Source organism: Typopeltis vanoorti, chromosome 25 (genome assembly GCF_054136105.1).
Source record: "Typopeltis vanoorti isolate ZY-2024b chromosome 25, IOZ_Tvanoo_1.0, whole genome shotgun sequence".
In the NCBI taxonomy this organism is placed as follows: Eukaryota; Metazoa; Arthropoda; class Arachnida; order Uropygi; family Thelyphonidae; genus Typopeltis; species Typopeltis vanoorti.
The window spans coordinates 68,596,181-68,617,448 of NC_143573.1; the positions used below are offsets into that span (position 1 = coordinate 68,596,181).

At 37.2% G+C, this 21,268-nt stretch overlaps 1 protein-coding gene across 1 annotated transcript in view; it reads right to left on the reverse strand.

The window, feature by feature from the left end:
- LOC150092820 (low-density lipoprotein receptor-related protein 4-like) overlaps positions 1–21,268 on the reverse strand; it is a 1,164,745-nt gene that overhangs the window by 484,784 nt on the left and 658,693 nt on the right. Inside the window, exons 14-15 of the mRNA XM_090414290.1 lie at positions 15,965–16,352; positions 15,614–15,831 (exon numbers count right to left, since the gene is read on the reverse strand). Coding sequence (XP_090270416.1) covers positions 15,614–15,831; positions 15,965–16,352 — 606 coding nt within the window. The remainder of the gene's footprint in view (positions 1–15,613; positions 15,832–15,964; positions 16,353–21,268) is intronic.

The following is a 21,268-nucleotide window of genomic DNA, read 5'->3' on the forward strand; positions in this document are numbered from 1 at the left end:
TCAAGTCCTTGTCCATCATCACTCCTAGATTTCGCATCTCCTCTACTTGCTTTAAAGTTTCCCAATCAAGCGTATACTTTTCATCCCATCATTGCTTACCAAATCTTAAAACATTACATTTTGCAACACTGAACTAACAATTCCACTTACCTCCATTCAAGCATTCTATTCAAGTCCTTTTGTAAGGCTATAATATCCGCTTGATTCTGCACTGTTCTCCCCAATTTTGCATCATCTGGAAAATAAGCTGATATAAGCCCAAGTAAGCAAACAAGCAGGTAAGTCAAGTTTGTGCCTGAAGTATTTTCAGGTATGAGGCAACTCGTGGTAAACGTGGGGTAAGCTCTGATCACTTTCCTTAGTATCTCCCATAATGAAAAGCACATCTCCTTGCGGACATGTATGATGCTATGCATTAAGGGAAGGGCCACTACCCAGACTGGTTACGACCTTTATTGAGGTCTCGTCAGTGGGAGCCAGATCCTAAGATGCCAAGGTTGAAGTAATGCAGAACTTATAAATTTTACCTATATAGGTAAATTTTAAAGGCCTGCGTAGCTCAGTGGAAGTGGCACTTGCGTCCTCTGCACTTGGTCGCTCAAAGTTTGACTTAAGTTCAAGTCTAGTCGCCAACTGAAGGAACTTTTTCTAAGCCTTGCTTCGACCGGTTCCTGAGTTAGTCGATCTCTGGCGCAGGCAAGTGAGTTTTTCCTCCCAGAAACTCAAGAAAATCAACTGTAGTACCGACATTATTTTAAACAGTGACATATCTTGTTAGGATTAGGTACCAAGAGATGGCAGCACTTGTTTGCCAGCCTCTTCATTGGCAGCTGCTACAATTTGGTATCAAATTGGTATCTCGACACTTGGTCGCTCAAAGTTTGACTTAAGTTCAAGTCTAGTCGCCAACTGAAGGAACTTTTTCTAAGCCTTGCTTCGACCGGTTCCTGAGTTAGTCGATCTCTGGCGCAGGCAAGTGAGTTTTTCCTCCCAGAAACTCAAGAAAATCAACTGTAGTACCGACATTATTTTAAACAGTGACATATCTTGTTAGGATTAGGTACCAAGAGATGGCAGCACTTGTTTGCCAGCCTCTTCATTGGCAGCTGCTATAATTAGTGACAAACATAGGCCAGCTATCTCCGTTTGGCTACCGTGGATAGGCTTATGTGTTCGTCAGACATTTTTGTAATAGATTTCACAGTTTGATATGAATACAGATGATTAAGAAAATAACTATTTATTAACTTAAAAGCTAATATTTCGCTGGTATTATATCCAGCATCTTCAGAGCACACAACAACACAAAGTTTGTTACAAATGCAAAACAACCACAATCCAGTGTAACAGTCGGGCTAGTAAAAGTAATTGCAGCGTGCAACACAAGACTAAAGTCCTAATGTGGCGCCATCTAGGTGTAAAAAAAAAAAATTAGCCTTCTTAAAAAGGTGTCGAGATACCAATTTGATACCAAATTGTATGAAAATTAGGAACAAGTTTCACTCGGCCAAAGCCCAACGTATTTATAAAAGAGTGAGTTTGGCACTGTTATGAGAACAGGTATACACTACTCGCCGAGAACTTTCAAAAATAAATTCCTTCCATCAGTGTACTACGTGATATATTATCTGACATTTTGAACCCGGAGCTATGGGATATCTTGGAAAGAATCTCCGACTCGACAGCCAATAAAGAATTCGCTAAAGTTAAAAACTGACACCGGAAAAAATTTGAAATCCTCCAACAATGCAATACTACACAGCGGCCACAATTTCATCAAGATTGCGGTGTTGTGAACCTAACATCGACAACCTTATCCAAAGAGGCTACGAGTGCATTAAGTCTTGGACACAATTTTGCCGTTACTCCTAAAATTGTGCCTAAGACCAAAATAATTCGTTGAACGTGGGATTTACCACTTGCCTCCAGCTATAGCCAATAATATTAGGTGACTTGGCCAATATCCTTATCCATTCTAAGCCTCCCAAAAATAATATCCCACATAAAGAAATAATAGCTCTAAAAGAACTACGCAATAATAACCACATTACAATAACAAAATCAGACAAAGGCATACACTGCTCCAAGACTGGTCTACATATCAAATCATAAATCGAGATCCCACCAACTCACAAAGGTGTGCAAGTTATTGAACAAAGTCACTTCCTGGCCAAAAGATGTCAAAAAACTCAAACTCTTGCACGTTAAAACACCCAGAATATATGGTGCTCCTAAAATACATAAACAAGATACACCTTTGCGTCCTATTGTAGATAATATAAACAGTCCTACATATAAACTAGCTAAACATTTAGCCGATTACTAACCACTTACACAAACAATTCTTCCTCTTTTGTTAAAAATTCTACCCACCTAAAAAGTATTTCAGAAAACTACACCTTAAATAGTTCAGACCTAATGGTGAGTTTTGATATCACCTCATTATTCACTAATGTACCACTGATTGAAACACTTAAGTTACTAAATTCACAATTTCCTCCAGATATATTTCAGCTATTTAAATTCACAGTACAGGCAGGTTATTTTACTTGGAAAGGGAAAATATACAAACAATTAGATGGGACAGCTATGGGTTTGCCCCATTCTCCCCCCCCTTAGCCAATTTCTACATAGAACATCTGGAAAAATTAGCTATCAACACAGCCACTCTCAAACCTAGTCTCTGGCTACACAATGTTGATGGTGTGTTTGCTATTTGGCCACATGGCCCAGACACATTGAATAGATTTTTAGTGCATCTAAATAGCCAGCACCCTAAAATCCACTTTACAATGGAATTAGAAGCCAATGACTGCCTAACCTTCCTGGACACACTGATCACACGTCTTCCAGAAGGTTCCTTATCATTTTCGGTTTATAGAAAACCCACACATACAGGGAGATACTTACATAAACAATCACACCATCACCCTTCTCAACAATATGGTTTCTTAAAAACACTAACCCATAGAGTTATTAATTATATAAAGTTCAGCAGTGAGAGCAATGACATTGCTTTCACTGCTGAACTTTCTCACCTACGACACACCTTCTAAACCAACGGTTATAATCCCCATAAAATAGATAACATACTAAATGCTACCCAGAAAACCCCTCTATCTACCACAGAAGACTACAAGAAAACTATCACCATCCCATACATTAAAGGCACATCTGAAAAGATATCCAGGGCGCTTAACAAACACCAACTACGCACAGTATTTAAAACTTACGTAAAATTAGCAACTCTCATCCGTTCACCTAAGGACAAATGCTTTATCACATCCAGGAGTCTATGAAGTGCCCTGTTCTTGCCATCAAGCCTACTACGGACAGACAGGAAGAACTGTGGACATCCGCCTCAGTGAACACAAAAAATATATATCCGACACTTTCGCTATGGCAAGTCAGGTCTGGCAGACCATGCTTTGGATACCTCGGCACACAGGATCAATTGGAAAGAAACAAAAGTAATGCACAGAAGCTTCTACAAGTCAGAGAGGTTGTTCCTGGAATCAACAGAAGCCTTAAAACATACTCCAAACCTTAACAAGTATGGCTGTATAAATCTACCAAAGATTTGGGAGACAGTCATCTTAAGACCAAATTAATATTTATTACTTTTATTTTATTTCATTTTTTCAAACTTTCTAAGACTATCATTTGGACTACTATTTCAACACTTTGAATTTTTTTTTTTTTAAACCTAGATGGCGCCATATTAGGACTTTAGTCTTGTGTTGCATGCTGCAATTACTTTTACTAACCCCACTGTTACACCGGATTGTGGTTGTTTTGCATTTGTAACAAACTTTGTGTTGTGTGCGCTGAAGATGCTGGATATAATACCAGTGAAATATTAGCTTTTAAGTTAATAAATAGTTATTTTCTTAATCATCTGTGTTCATATCAAACCTTGAAATCTATTACAAAAATGTTTAGCTACCGGTGGAGATTGAATTGCCCACTCAGTCTCCAAAAGCTAGATAGGGTATAAAGGCCCACCTACTCCCTATAAGGGAATAAAAGGCGTTAGCTGATTTTTTTTGTATAGGTAAACTTTAATAGTAATATATATAATAATTTTTATAGTAATATATAAAAAAAAAAAAAAAAAATCAGCTAACGCCTTTTTTATTCCCGTATACGGGAGTAGGCAAGACCATTTAGCTCTATCTAACTTTTGGAGAATGAGTGGGCAGTTCAATCTCCACTGGTACCAATCAGAGATAGATGGCCCAAGGCTATCACTAATTAAGCGGTACGCAGTAAAGAGAGACGGCTCAAATGTGCCGCCATCTTGTGGTCCCTAACCCTAACACAATATATTTAATGTCTGAAATAATGTGGGTTCTACGGTCGAATTTCTTGAGTTTACGGGACGAAAAACCCGAGTTTCCGGGAGGAAAAACCTGCTTGCCCGTGCCAGAGATCGACTAACTCGGGAACCGGTCGAAAAATGGCTTAGAAAAATTTCCTCTAGTCGCCGACTAGACTCGAAACCAAGTCTTCCTTCGTGCGGCCAAGCGCCGTGATGTGCAAACGCCACATCCACTGAGCTACACAGGCTCGTCCAGTGATGGAACGGTTGAGCCCGGACCAGAGTCGGGGCCTTCTCATGGAATGCCTCAGCTGCGCGGCGCGCCGGGGCCTTCTCGTGGAATGCCTCAGCTGCGCGGCGCGCCGGATGGCCCATCTGGCGCGACCGTTTTGGCTGGCAACTAACAGCCGACTCAGAACTGGCACGGACCAGGGGAATCCGACTGTCTAATTAAAATAGTAATATATAGAATGATACATATATATATAGAACAATGTATAGAAGAAGCGTCTGGTTTTTTCCCCCTCTTGCCTTCCACTCTTTTTATAATCCCATCTGGATTAATCTGATAACATCTTCTCACTAAGTGAAATGTTTCTATTGTATAACCTGTTTTCCTACTATACACTTCAACTTCTCTCCATTGCAAAGTCCTGCATTTTCTTAGTCACTCATCTCTGGACCCTCTCCAATGTTTCCACATCACACTGAAGACTAAGTGTCCAAATTTGAGCACCAAGTGTGATCTGACCAGTGCTTTCTATAGTGGCACAATTACTTTCTTATCCCTACATGTTAGAGTGCTTCTTATCATATAGCAGTGTGGCCGGAAAATTTGGTGTAGACATTTTTGCTGTAAACATTTATGCTGTAAGACATTTTCATGGTAAAACATTTTTGCATTAATTTTTGTAAATAATCAATCAATGATATATGGTATTATAAAATCATTAAAAAGGCAATTCTTTATTAAGGTGAATGTCAGTGATACATAACATAATGAAATCATTTATCATATCTTATCTTCTTATCATATAGCAGCATGGCCAGAAAATTCACCGTAGACATTTTTGCCGTAAACATTTATGCTGTAAGACATTTTTGTCATAAACATTTACGCTGTAAGACATTTTTGCCATAAGACATTTTGCATTAATTTTTGTAAATAATCAATCGATGATATATGGTATTATAAAATCATTAAAAAGGCAATTCTTTATTAAGGTGAATGTCAGTGATACATAACATAATGGCCAGCCTGGCTGGCTGAGTGGTTAGCATGTCTGCTATCCAGTCAAGAGGCTGCGGGTTTGAATCCTGCCGTGTGCATGGATGTTTTTGATTGTCTGTGGAAATACCAGTGGTGGTGAACGGCAGTAGATGGCGTTGGTGTAGTTGTGGTCAGTTGGTGGATTGTGGGTGGTGGAAGAAGAGTTACAGAGTGGATGCCCTCCCTCGATGAGTCTTTGGAATCCCTGGAGGTGACAAATAATAATATTTGTCACCTCCATATATATATATATATATATATATATATATATATTAGGAGAATTCATTTTTACTCGGTAGGAATATTATAAAATAAGTTTAATGACTATTACCGAGAGAAAAGATGGCAAGATATATTTAACAAGATACTACTAGTTTACTAGTTTCGTTACAAGAACATCATCAGGTATCATACTCAAAGAAATATATAAAAAATTACAGAGACTTAAAATTGTATTAACAGAGCAAGTGAAAAACAGTAGCATGTTTGAAAAAATGCAAGTATGAGTTCCATACAAACGAATACTACGCGCTGTCGCGAGTGCGCCAGTACTGAACAGAAGCAACGTGTGCGTCCGAGAGATTGCAACTCAGGCTGTTGTTGATATGAGAGGAATCTAGAGAAATTTCTCTTGATTCAACAATCTTTCTTTCGAGTTCATCGTAGCACACATGGATATTAGCAGTTTGAGTCCAGTTTACAATGTGCTGGCGGCCTTCGTCTGAGTTAGCAGAAAAGAGAACGTGGCTAGAGAGAGCGCTAGCTCTAGTCCTGTTATAGGAGATATCTCTACGGTGTTCATCCAAACGTAGAAGGATGGATTTGGCAGTCTGTCCATAATAAGGCTTTCTGCAATCACACAAAATCTTGTAGACTCCTGGAAACTGAGTAGGAAGATGTTTCTGTTTATGTTTGCAAAGTAATGAACGAAGTTTTGGAAGCGTAGTGTAGCACGTTTTGAAGTTAAATTTCTTGAGAATCTTTGCCAGTTTTGGTGAAAGAGAGCTGATGTAAGGCAAGGAGATGAAGGCTCTTGGGGGAGGGGGATCTTCAGCAGTAGTTGAGTGCCTGGGGGAAAGAAATTTGTCAATCTTCTTTGGAGAGAAGCCATTGTTAATAAACGTTTTTTTAAGAAAACTGAATTCATTTATAATTTCTGTTTCTTCGGTAAGTAATGATTTGGCTCGATGGGCTAAAGTGGAAATAATACCACATTTTTGTGGAGGATAATGATGGGAGGAAGCATGAAGGTATCTGTCAGTATGAGTAGGCTTTCTAAAAATTGAGATTTTAATGTTCTCAGCATATCTGGTAAGTTTGAGGTCTAAAAAGGGAAGACAGTCATCTGATTCCAGTTCGAGGGTGAAAGAGATTTTTTCGTGGCACTTGTTTAGGTGGTCTAAAAATAAATAGAGGTTATTGACGCCGTCTTCCCAGATGAGGAAAATATCATCAATATATCAGTACCAAACTTTTGGTTTAAAGTGAAAGGAGTTAATAGCTTTTCCTTCAAATTCGTTGAGAAATATATCCGCAAGAATCGGAGAGAGTGGGCTGCCCATAGCCAGACCTGCGTTTTGTAAGTAGATCTTGTTATCATATTTGAAGTATCCTGACTTTATGCAATGGGAGAGAAGAGCAAAGAGTTTTTTTGATAATTTATTCTTGAGAAGATCAAGGACTTCTTGAGCAGGAACATTTGTAAAGAGAGAAACAATATCAAAACTTGCCATTAAATCTGTTTTTTTAAGTTTGATGTCCTTGATTTTAGAAACAAAATCTGCAGAGTTTTTAATATGTGAAGAAGAAATTCCAGAAAGATTTCTTAGAAAACTCGCTAGAAATTTGGAGAGATTATAAGTGGGAGAGTGTATGCCCTCAACTATAGGTCTGAGTGGGCAGTTATTTTTGTGAATCTTGGTGAGACCATACAGTCGAGGTATCAAGGGATGAAGCGACCGAAGAGAAAGCCGAATGTTTTTTTGTAACTCTAAGGTGGTTTTTAATAAATTATTAGTTCTATTATGTAGTTCCATCGTAGGGTCATTAGCAATTTCTGAGTAGGTATCACTATTTAAAAGTTCCAAGATTTTATTATGGTAATCAGACTTGTTTAAGATGACAGTTGCATTCCCTTTGTCTGCGGGAATGATAACTATGTTACTATTATCTTTTAAGGACTTGAGAGCTTTCCTTTCAGAGTAAGAAATGTTGTCAGGTGGAGGTCTAGCTTTATTAATACAGAAAATTGCTTCCATACGGAGGAGGTTGGCGTCTTTCTTTGGTAATAAAGAAGCTGCCTTTTCTATCTTTGTTAAGATATGTTCTCTAGGGATGGATGTAGGAGCAGTGACAAAGTTGAGACCTTTAGCAAGTATCCTTTCTTCTGCCAAAGATAATTGATGGGAAGACTTATTGATGACAACTTTTTTTAGATAGGTAGAGTCAAAATGAGAAGTTTTGTTATCTTGATTATATTTAAGAGAATCATATTTTCTAATGAGTTTTATTTTGTTTAAATTCTGTATTTTAGAAGCCTTAAGAGTGCTAATTTCTTTTAAATGGTTCCAAGATGAACTGTCTAGAGAATGAGAAAAACGTGTTTCGTGAGAGGTCTTCTTGGAAAAATAAGCAGCAAGACAACGTTTGGTATCACAAATGCGTTCCGATAAAAGATCTAGTTTTGCCTTCCTATAAATTCTTTCTGCTCTAGCGGATTTTATCGATTCTTTAAAATTAAGGAAACGTGGAATAATAGAATTGCACTTACATCTTTTAAGAAATACAAGTCTGTTGATGTACAATCCAATTGCTCTGAGATTTTTCTGATATTCTTTGACCAGTGAATTTAATTCCTCGTCATCAGGAAAGTAGATATTAGGAGAATTCATTTTTACTCGGTAGGAATATTATAAAATAAGTTTAATGACTATTACCGAGAGAAAAGATGGCAAGATATATTTAACAAGATACTACTAGTTTACTAGTTTCATTACAAGAACATCATCAGGTATCATACTCAAAGAAATATATAAAAAATTACAGAGACTTAAAATTGTATTAACAGAACAAGCATTTTTTCAAACATGCTACTGTTTTTCACTTGTTCTGTTAATACAATTAAGGAACTGATCATTTTTTTAATACTGTGATCACTGTAGCCATTGGAGAGGAAAGTGTTGTGTATGTGATCAAGCTCAGTTGTAAGGGCAGTTTTCCACTGGAACAAGGATTGTAGGCTCTCTTGGTTAGAGTTTTAATAATGCCATATTGTTGAGCAGGGTGGTGGTGGGAGAGTTTGTGAATGCACCTGCCTGTGTGTGTGTAGGTTTTCTATATACAGTGAATGATTCCCCTTCCTAACGGTACACTTTCCTTCACTGTATATAGAAAACCTACACACAGCATTTAAGCCCCACTGCAAACTTGCTACCCTTATCCATTCTACAAAAGATCAGCTCCCTCCTCTCAGTGCCTGGAGTTTATAAAGTATACCCTGTTCCTGTAAGCTGGCGTACTTTGGACAGACAGGCAGATCATCAACCATCCACCTGAAGGAACACAAGTCATACATCTGCAACCATGATAATGGTCAGTCAGGCCTTTTTGACCATGTCTTGGATACAACCCACATGATCTCATGGAAAAAAACCACCATGCTCCACCACAGCAAATACAAAAAAGAGACTATTTTTAGAATCAGCAGCAGCTCTCAGAAATCAACCAAATTTTAATAAATAGTTGCATTAAGCTTCCTAAGATTTGGGAAACACTTATCATCAGAGATCCCACCTTACATTCCAGGCCACCTACAACTTCCCTTAGAGGCCGCTCAACCTAGTTAGGACTTTAGATTCACCCACGTGGTTGGGCTTAGTATTGTGTGGTATTTGTGTATATGTTACATTAGTATTAAATTCTGTTTTAATCCTTTCTGAGTGCTGTATACAATCCACTAAGCTTCCAACATGATTAATGTTGCCCTTTTTTCTTCTAGCTACACCCTATAAAAAATTATAAGCACTAAATTAATTCACATGTTAAAAACTGCATGTATACAAAAATCCATCACCTTTGTATGAGTTCAAGTGACTGTACTGTCTAGACAATAGATATTCTAAACAAATATGCCTCTGCAACTTGCTGACATTGGAGTAAGTTTACCCACATGCTTAAAGTAATTAGATTAATATTGGAGTGTCGATGTTGAAGAAATTACTGAATAAAATAAGTGGCAAGTATGATTTATCATATGCAGTTGACCAATAATGTGTGAATTAGAACTATCGAACCCCTGCGTTGTTTGAAAATCCGCATATAACTCTTGACTCCCCAAAAACTTAACTATTAATAACCTACTGTTTACCAGAAGCCTTACGAATAACACAGTCAATTAACACATATTTTGTACAGATACAGTAGTCCCCCTTATATATATATATATATATTATATTCTTGCAATAAAGTAAGCTATAGAAAAGAAAATGTTATTAAAGAAAATCATAAAGGAAGTGAAAATACATTTACAGTATTGTACTATATTTATCGATACCATAAGTTTATGTCATTTGTTTACAAGATGTATCATATGTATGTCAGTACCTGCATCAATATTGTCTTATATGATACAAAACACTGTAGATGTTATATGTGTTACTTACACTACACATCAAAAATGAAAAGATAATCTGAAAAAGAAATTATTCATATTTATTTACAGATACAGTAGCCCCCTTTATCTGTGGGGTATATGTTCCAAGACACACTGCAAATACCTGAAACCAAGATAGCACGAAACCTTATATACAACCTCTGTCCAAAAAGAAGCCAAACTTTACGGAAACAGAAGAAACTAGTGGCGCCACCTGTTGTATTTTTTTGTTGTCGAAAGCGGCAACCTTCATTATGGTTGTGTCAACTGTTTATGACATTTGTTTCATTAGAAGCTGAGTTATAGTGCCAAGAGTAACAGTGTGTTTTGACGAACGGTTGGAAAATGAGTTCCAAACAGAGAGCTGCGATTTACTTTTGTGTTAAACTTGGTAAGAGTTTTACCGAAATGCATCAAATGCTTCAAAAAGCATACGATGATGAATGCTTATCCTGTACTCAAGTTTATGAGTGGTTTAAGCAATTTCAAAGTGGTCATGAGACGCTTGAGGATGATGAAAAGCTGGGCCATCCAAAACTGGAATGAGCGAAGTTAGCATTCAAAAATTGCATGATTTTTCATGAAAGAAAACTCAAAATTGTGGACGATCAAAATCGTCCATGAGATTGATTGAAGATGAATTGGGGATTCCAAAATCGACTGTGCAGAACATTTTGACAGAGTTTGGGCCTTCGTAAATTGAATTCGCGATTTGTTACCCACAAGTTGACTGACGACCAAAAAAAGTATCGAATTGAACACTGCAAGGACATCATTAAAACTGCTCGTAAGGACTCAAACTTCCTTGAAACTATCGTTACTGGTGATGAAACATGGTATTTTGAGTATGAGCCCGAAACAAAGCGCCAGAGTGCTGAGTGGAGACCACCAGAAGAGGGGCAACCGAAAAAAAGTTGCTTGGAGAAGTCAAAAGTAAAGACAATGCTGATTTGTTTCTATGATTCCAAGGGCATTTTTACTGAAATGCATCAAATGATTCAAAAAGCATACGGTGATGAATGCTTATCCCATACTCGAGTTTACGAGTGGTTTAAACGATTTCAAAGTGGTCGTGCATTATGCACAAAGAATTTGTTCCGCCTGGCCAAATGGTCAATGGTGAGTTTTATCTTGAAGTTTTGAAGAATTCGTCATGTATGGCATGAATATCGTGACGACCAACCATTCATCAAAACACACTGTCACTCTTGGCACTATAACTCGGCTACTAATGAAACAAATGTCATAAACAGTTGACACAACACTAATGAAGGTTGCCACTTTCGACAACAAATAGATACAACAGGTGGCGCCACTAGTTTCTTCTATTTTTGAAAAGTTCGGTTTCTTTTTTGGACAGAGGGTGTACACTGTTTTTTCCTATACATACATGCTTATGCAGTGTAGCTAGAGCTTTTGCCACCCCTCTCAATACACACCAAAAAATACTATAAAAAGTCAAAATGATGTATAGGGAAATAAATTAAAACAGTATGTTTATTTTTGAAGTAAAACTTTAATTTCAACATTCTAAAATGTTATTTTTCTTGCTTTTGTTAGCAAAATCGTCGATGACATTAGCAAAGTCTATTTTATAGTAATGTAGGTAATTCTTAATCAGTTTTATTTAGAAAAACTCCTCTCACAACTAGCAACACTTACAGTAACTGTGAGGAAAATTCGCAGTAGTATTACAATATTTGGAAATGCATTCTCGAGACCGTATTTTAGAATTAACTGCAAAAGTTTCAAAAAAGGTTGTTTTTTTTTCAAAAAAAAAAGGTTCAAAGTGCTGCCCAGAGTAATGAGTAGTTACTGAATTGAAGTGAAAGAGGTTTTTCAAAGAATGGGAGAGGGGGGAGTAGAAGATTGGTCACACCTAGAAGCTGTATAAGGGGGATGTAAGCAAGGGCATAAAGCACAGGTTCTTTGCATGGAGAGTGTAATGCATTTTCTGACATTGCTGTGAATGCAGATACATTGAATGAGTTCAAAGTAAAGTTAGCTTTGTGTGTTACAGTGCTTGCCTCCTGTGATACGTCTTTTGACTCCATGGAGGTCTGGTGTTAATAAAAATAAAATAAATAAATAAATAAAAAATAATAGAAAAATTACACTTCTTCTCTGGGATAAAACTATCTATCAAGAGATTAGTCGCAATTTGATTGAAGAGCCAGAGAATGTCTTGAAGGATAAAGTCACAAATTGAGTTACAAATACTATTATACACACAAGTTACACACATACACATGCACACCATGGAAGGATACCTCATTTCTCTGATTTACCTAAATCACTCAAAGATGGCTGCCTTTTGCTTAGTTGCATCGATGAATATATATCTATAAAATTACCAAATTCTTATCATGACTTTTAAGGTCACATATAAGCCAATCTAATTTCTTCATTAAAATTGTTGCATATTTTCTTATCAATGTTAAGGACATTATTCTACAAACAACGTGGCCGGCCTTGATAATCATGTTATTATTCACCAACATTCTCTTGACAGACACTATATATCTTTTCCAAGACTTTCCTCTTCATATCTCTGACTCTGTGATACATCTAATTTGAGATGGAGGAAGAAGATTTACAAACAGATCAAAGACAATACTGGAACAGCTGGAAGAATAATTGTTTTTTAACAATATAACTACAGCTGTTAATCTGGGGATCACTACATTAACAATGCTTCACCATCCACATTCAGAATCTGATTTGAACTTTCTAGAGAAAATCAATAAATATGGCATCGTAAAATCAGTACTCAGCAAATATTACTACTATTATTATTATTATTATTTGACACCTCCAGGGAGTCCTAAGACTCATCGAGGGAGGGCACCTACTTTACAACTCTCCGTCTCCACCACTCAACCTCATCCACAAACTGCCTCATCTACACCAACGCCATCTACTGTCCACCATCACCGCTATTATTTTCACAGACAATCACAAACATCCATGCCCACGGTGGGATTCAAACCCGCAGCCTTTTGACTGGAGAGCAGATACGCTAACCACTCGGCCAACCAGGCCGGCAAATTACACCATTTATTTGACTGATGCAGTCTGCAACAGGAGTTCCTTAATGTCAAAGACCTAGGGCAGCAATATAGAAACAATCCAAAGAATTACTGATAATTACTGGCTTCCCCCACATGACCTCCAATGAGAAGTTCAAATTCAATATCTTTCTGACATTTTATGAGCATGTTTACCAGAATTTTGAAGAAGTTCTGACTTGTCATGTTTTCACCTCGTAACAAACATTCACGTTTTTTAACCAAATCAAAGATATACTACCCCTTTCTTTATCCATTGTGTATAAGGTTCCCTGCAAATGCCACTGCTATCTTATTTTGGTCAAACACCATCCCTCCAGTCCAGATGATGATTAACAAACACAAAAACTACAACAATTATCAGAAATCACACCTATCCCATCTTGCTCAGCATGTCACCTATAATGGACTAGGCTCCTTTGGAAAGACATTAAGATTGCTCACAGAAGCCATTTTAGATAGGAATGCTTTAAGAAGAGATTGGAAGAAGCCTTATTGCATCATCAACTTTTGAATTACATTAATGGTTTATACATGAGAAAAGTAAAATTTTGATCCTAAGCAGCTGTAATTACTTATTATTTTTTTCTATGCATAAGTACTAATGTATTATGCATAACCTATCAGTTATGACATTTGAAAGAAATTCAATCTTTCTGGAACATAATTTGACATGCTACAGTTAATCTGAATAGACAGTTGACTGTTATGTTTTCACTTTTGAAGCATGCAGGTAATCTGCATACTACTGAGGATGAGAAGATTTATTCATCCCAAAATATTTGCTGCCTAAGTTATTAACAAATTAATAATAAGGTTTTACTCTGCTTATGTGTTCTCTTATATTATCATTGAGTTTCAAAGGAGTGGAAGGAGGACAAGATTGTGCCACTGCATAAGGGAGGTGATGGAACTTATTACTTATTACAATAAGATGGCTTCATTAGAGAGGAGATGGATACACAGTAGTATACTTAGATTTTGCAAAGACTTTTGATAGATTACCACATGATAAATTGAGGGTCAAACTAGAGCAGATGGGGTTGAATATTAAATTAGTGCATTGGATCAGAGAAAGGCTATCTAATAGGTATCAGTAAGTTGTGTATGGGGGGAGGGGGCAATATCCCGGAAGAGGAAAGTCACTAGTGTTGTGCTTTGGGGGGTCTGTTTTAGGGCCATTGCTGTTTAACATGTATGTTAATGATATTGAATGGGGGTATTCAGTTGTTTGCAGATGATGCAAATTTGGGACAAACTAAGAAGAGTATAGAAGGTGTTGTGGACTTACAAGAAGACTGAATAGATTAAGTGAATGGGTATGGGAATGAGGATTCCAGTTCAATGTTGCAAAATGTAAGGGTTTAAAATTTGGGATGTAGAATTTACACTTGGTGGTGATATATTGTTGGAGGTGGAGGAAATAAGAGATCTTGGGGTGATAGTAGATAAGGATCTGAAATTTAGGGGTCACATTGCCAAAATTGCGAGGACAACAATAAATTCTGGGAATGATATGAAGCTGACTTGTAGAAGTAAGGAGATTCTTGTTCCTTGTATAAGGCTCTGATTAGGCCACACATGGACTATTGTGCCCAGATTTGGTCATCTGGTTTTCAGAAGGACGAAGAGATGTTGGAAAGGATCCAGAGGCGACTGACTAAGATAGTTTTTGATCTCTGGAATGTTGAATATGAAGAAAGGTTGAGAAGATGCAATTTACAGTCTATTGGCTACGAGGAAGATTGGTGATATGATGGAGACCTACAAGTTAGTAAGGGGTTGTTATAGGATTAATGTTGAAGAGGTTTTACAGAAAATGGTGGGAGATCATAGGAGAACCAGAGGTCATCCCTGGAAGCTGTATAAGGAGGGTGTGAGCAGAGGAGTGAGAAGTAGGTTTTTTGCATGCAGAGTTATGAATGATTGGAATACATTGCATGAGAGAGTAGTGTCTGCAGAGAATTTGAGTGTGAAAGTGCAGTATGATGATCTAGCTGTGTGTAAGACAAAAGAACCTCCAAGATGAATCTTTGACTGCATGGGGTCTTAGGATAAATATAATAATAATAATAATAATAATAATAATAATAATAATACAGAATGTCTTGGTATGAAGAATATTAGGAAGTATGCAGTTGCTCACGAGATATAATTATGGAAACAAACTAATTGCAAATAACAGACCATCTTCACAGAGAAGCATCTGTAATAAAATCTCTACCACAAAATAAAATAAAATAAAACATTACAATTTCTATCCATATTTAATATAAAAATGCATAGTTTAATAACATTTGTACCTTGATCAATTATCCTTCTTCGACTACTACCATCTAAATTGGCACTTTCAATTATATGATGTTTAGCATCTGCCCAGTACAGGTGGTTTGCTGGATAATCAATGGTAAGTCCATTAGGCCAGAATAGTGACGTATCAACAATGACATGTCTTCCACTACCATCTAAAAAAGCTTTTTCAATTCGAGGCCTTGTACCCCAATCAGTCCAATACAGGGTTCTGCACAAATTATGTATATATATATATTAGAAAGCAATAATAAAATGGAAATTGAAAAGGGGTGGGAAGTGGGAAGGAAACAAATTTTTAATATATCATTAACAAAAAGTACAGTAAATATTGAATAACTTACGCTTCTTCTGGATGAACTGCAATAGCTCTAGGTTTTTCTAAATTTTTCCACATAAGAACTCTTCTCAGCGATCCATCTAAATTTGCTAATTCAATTCTTGATGTTCCTGAATCAGTCCAAAGTATTTTGTTTCCAATCCAGTCAACAGCCAAACCACCAGGGCTAGCCAACCCAACAGTCACTACATCAACAACATCAGTGCCATTTAAAAAGGCTGAACGGATGACATCTGAAGTAATATCAGACCAAAATATGCGCTCTAAATAGTGATGAAAATCCACAGCAATTGCATTGTGGAGGCTACTAAGAACAGCTGTATATTCTATATTATCCAGTGTCACTCTACGAATATCTGCTCTATTTGCAAACACTAGATATGGTTCAGGGCCTACAAATAAGAATAAGAAATAACTGCACTATTTGAAAACAAGACTCACAAAATAATGCTATTTACTGATAAGCATAAGATGTCTTGACTATACAACTGTAAATTTCTTTTGGAAAGTGACAAAGCTATTTTCAACTATTTACCATTAAATGGTGTATAGCATTCACATCATTAAAACTGATGGGATAAATTGCCATTTTAGAAACATAATATTTATTAATTTCTCAACATTTCAGCCATTTTATCAAAGTCACCCTCAGGAACATAAAAAATGCCATGGTAAGACACCAGGAAATTGGAAAACAGTACAGAAAAAAAACATTATTTTTTTCTGCGGAGGTTTCTGTGATTAAGAAGTTCAATTATTCTGGTTATGTGACCACATGTTTATTAAAGAAAACTGTTTTTAAAACTAAACAAGCATTGAAACTAAAGAAATCCCCTGAAGATGTAAGTCGTCCCTAACATCTTCAGGGGTACTAAAGGTTTAAAGCACAAACTACTAGAAATTATGAAAATTAGTTCATTTGTTGGTATTGTGAACATCTAAACAGTTCGTTAAAAAACCGAATAACAGATCTATACAACCATTAAGCGTGTTAGTTGGAGACAATGCTATTTGTTGTTGTTACATTCTGTGATTCAAGCTCACTCTGTCCGAGGTCTGAAATTGGTAAATTTTTAATAAACGATGACCAAACTTGATTTAAAATCAAAACTTTGGTTTTTGTTGCATTGCGTAGGAATTTTAATCATATTTGCTGCCTCTTTGAATTTTCTTATAAAACAATTCTTATCTATATAGGACATGTTTGTTCTATCCCAGAGTACATCATGACCACTAGAAGTTGTGTGAAATGCCAATCCCGATTTATGTTCTCTCTTATTTTGTACGTCCTTTTGGTGCTTTAAACCTTTAGTTCTCTTTACCCCTGAAGATGTTAGGGACGACTAACATCTTCAGGGGATTTGTTTAGTTTTAGTGCTTGTTTAATTTTAAAAACAGTTTTCTTTAATAAACATGTGGTCACAAAACTGGAATAATTGAACTTCTTAACCACAGAAACCTCCGCAGAAAAAAAAAGAATTTTTTTTTTCTGTGCTGTTTCCCAATTTCTAAAAATGCATTAACGGTTGTATAGATCTGTTATTCGGTTTTTTAATGAACTGTTTAGATGTTCACAATACCAACAAATGAACTAATTTTCATAATTTCTAGTAGTTTGTGCTTTAAACTTTTAGTTCTCTTTACCCCTGAAGATGTTAGTCTGACTGACTAATAAAACTTCTCAGTTGTTGTTTTTAATACTTGTTTAGTTTTAGAAACAGTTTTCTTTAATAAGCATGTGGTCACAAAACTGGAATAATTATATTAAAACATTCTTTTGTATAAAAATTGGTGATATTATTTTCCAGTTTGGTAAAATTTTGCTTCTTTTTGATAGATTAGCCTAACAGCATAGTGACTATAGAGCTTTGTGGATTGTTCATGATGTTTTTCTGGAAATTTATAATTTGTGCTGATTGAGGGGGAGGGGGGGGTGTATAAATGAAATAAGCACACTGCATGGGCAAAGATCATGTATGCATAGGGGACATGAGGAGGAAACAAGCAAGAGAACTAGTGGTGGTCGTGGGAAAAATGAGTTAAGTGAACATAAGGATGAATATTAGGAGGTTATTGAGAAGAGTGAAAGAAAATAGTGTAGTGGGAAAGGTTGTCAGTGTGTTGCCAAGGTATGACAATGATGAGTTGAGACAGAGAGTTGAAATCATGAATGGTATGCTAGCGAAACTGTGTGAGGAGAAGGGAGTAAAGTTTGTGGATGTATGGCATGTTTGAGAGAAAAATAGAATTATACAGGAGTGATGGGTTGATTTTAAATGGCATTGGAGTGAGTATACTGGAGAAAGTGTTGCTAGATGGAAGTACAGTGTGTGCTGCATGCAAGAGATCAAAAGTAACACTATCATCGTTTCCACTTGGCAGTGGAAACAGTGATGGTGTGAAAGAAGAAGAGAGAATGGGAACAGGAAAACGGGGAGAGCCAGAGTGGACAGGAAGACATGGCATAGAGAGAGAGTGGATGTTGAAAGTAGTGGTGATGGGTGTATTGAGATGAAGTATATTGCAAAGTGGGTGGCAAAGCTGAGACTGAGCAGACATATGTGATAAGTGGTGATAAAGGTGATTGGGCAAGGAGAGGAGTGGTGGGGAGAACAACCAGTGGATTGAACAGAACTGGCTATAGACCTAAAGATGAATGGCTGTGTTTGTTTATAAATGCCAAAAGTATCAGAAATAAGAGGGATGAAATTATTTCAGTAATAGAGTTAATTTGCCCCAAAATCATTGGAATAAGTGAAACATGGTTGAATGAAGACAATATCATAACGGGAATAGAAATGGAAGGATACAGTATTTTTCAGGAGGAAAGAAAAGGCAAGAAAGGAGAGGGAGTGCTGCTGATAATAGCAGGAGAATTAAGTCCACATAAGGTAGACATGAAAGAGCAAAATAGTGTCAATGATTATAAAGAGCGAAAGAGTGGCACCGATCATGAGTCAGTGTTGTGTAATATTGAAGATGACAGGAAGACATATTTAGTTGGATGTTGCTACAGGCCAGGGAATGTGGAGAGTGGTGGTTGTCACAATTACATGCCATTACAGTGCATGTGTCTAAAGTGTGTCTAAAGGAAGCAGCATCAGATTGATACTGCTTCAGACTGTATATTCAAGGTTAGGAGAATAAATCAGGTAGAGGTCAGTCAGATTATCGTTAAGCAGGAAATGTGAAGGGTGGGGGAGTTGTAGAAGGTAACATAAAGAGAAAGATAACACACAAGCTCAAAAAGACAATGTAGAGGAACAAAGGAAAGCCTCCATGGTAAGGAATGCAAGTTAGATTATGAGATGAAATTATTTCAAACAGGCCAATAGAAATTCCAGAATTCTTTAGCTGTTTGGCAAGTAAAAGAAATAATGACTATTTAAGGATAACTACAATGAGTTGCTGATGGTAGGGAGAGGAGGTGAAAGAAGCAGATGAAAAAAACAAGTTACTGAGTAACCTCCTAACAGTGAAATCATCCTCCTGGGCAATTTTAATGTCCATAACACCGACTGGCTTTCCTCTTCTACTAACAACCTTACACAAATTGTTCACAACCCGACCAGAATACCAGATAACCTGAACTACTCCCCAAATACCTAGATCTCTTCCTTACCAATGACCCTTCCGAATACACAGTGAAAGTGGTGAGCCCCTGGGTAATTCCAACCACAACCTGGTGCTCATCTCCTCCTCCTCCATGCAACAACGCTTACACAGTCACTCCCACACACTGTTATAATACCAAAGTTTGGCATATTTGGCACTGAACATATCACCAAATAATTCTCACTGGCATGTAAACATATTGTTCATAACCTCACACTTCTCTAAAGTGAAATCCGCTAACTAAACCCTGGTTCTCCGAAAGATGTGCCAAGGCTGTACAAATAAAAAATCAAGCATACCACAACTGGCTCAAATCAAGAACTCCATCCTCCTTCAATGCTTCCAAAACAGAATTTGAACAGGCAAAAACTTAGAGCCTGCCCAAATGGCAGCCACACCTTTTGGTCTCTTGCCAAAGCAAATGTTTGTAACTTTTGTCCTACACTATTCCCACTCCTATCATACCCAGATGGCCCAATTGCAACATCACCCAAAGAAAAAAACTAATCTCCTGGCTTCACACATTGCCTCCAATGCACGCATAACTGACAATGGCAAATGCTCTCCTCGAAATCATTCCAATTACCCAGCATACAATGCCCCTTGTATCCTCTTGCCAGAAAGAGATCATAAACCTGTTGTCTAAATTAGACACAAAAAGTCTCATGGCCTTGATGGCATTACTCCAATTGTCCTGAAGGTCTGTGCACCAGAACTGACTCCTATCCTATGCCATCTGTACATATTCTCTTACTCTACTAGTATATATATCTCAAAGCCTGGAAATTGGCCTATATTCAACCCATTCCTAAAAAGGATGATAAATCACTGCTATCTAACTACCGCCCTATCTCACTCACCTCAGTCCTATCTAAAGTGATGGAGAAAACCATCAATTCTCAACTTCTACTCTACCTTGAAGGTACCCAGCTATTAAGCGACTGCTAGTACGGATTCCATCGATGCCGATCAACAAGCGATCTGCTCTCATATATCACCCATCTCTGGACATATGCCATGGAGAAATTTGGCAAATCCCAGGTGGTTGCACTTGATATCTCTAAAGCCTTTGACTGGGTGTGGCACAAAGGCTTACTAAGCAAACTCCCATCATTTAGACTGTCTCAGGACTTCTGCAGATAGATTGCCAGCTTTCTGTCTGGACACACACACACACACACACACAGTGCGATGGTAGACAGCTCCCTATCCTCCCACCATCCAACTAACGCTGAGGTTCCACAAGGTTCATTTCTCTCATCAACCCTCTTCCTTCTGTATATCAATGACCTATTATAGTTGACCTCCAACCCAATACACAGTTTTGCAAATGAAAACACATTGCACTCCTCCCTTTCATTTGATAAACCTTACCCTACACAACTCACTTCAACCCATAGAACATCAACCACAACCTCCCTTAATTCTGACCTCCAAGCCATCCTCCAATGGAGCTCAGATAACCTCGTCAACTTCAACTCTAGTAAAACCCAGTTCTGTCTTATTTCTCACAAAAAAAAAACATTTCCCCCTCAGTATTATTTTTGATAACATTCAAATTCCCAGACAAGATAAGATTTCTCTTCTTTGAATTACTCTGACATCAGGCCTCTTCTGGCATAAACACATCACAACCATTACATCCTCAGCTTCCAAAAAACTAGGATTCCTCTTTTGCTTAAGACATTACTCC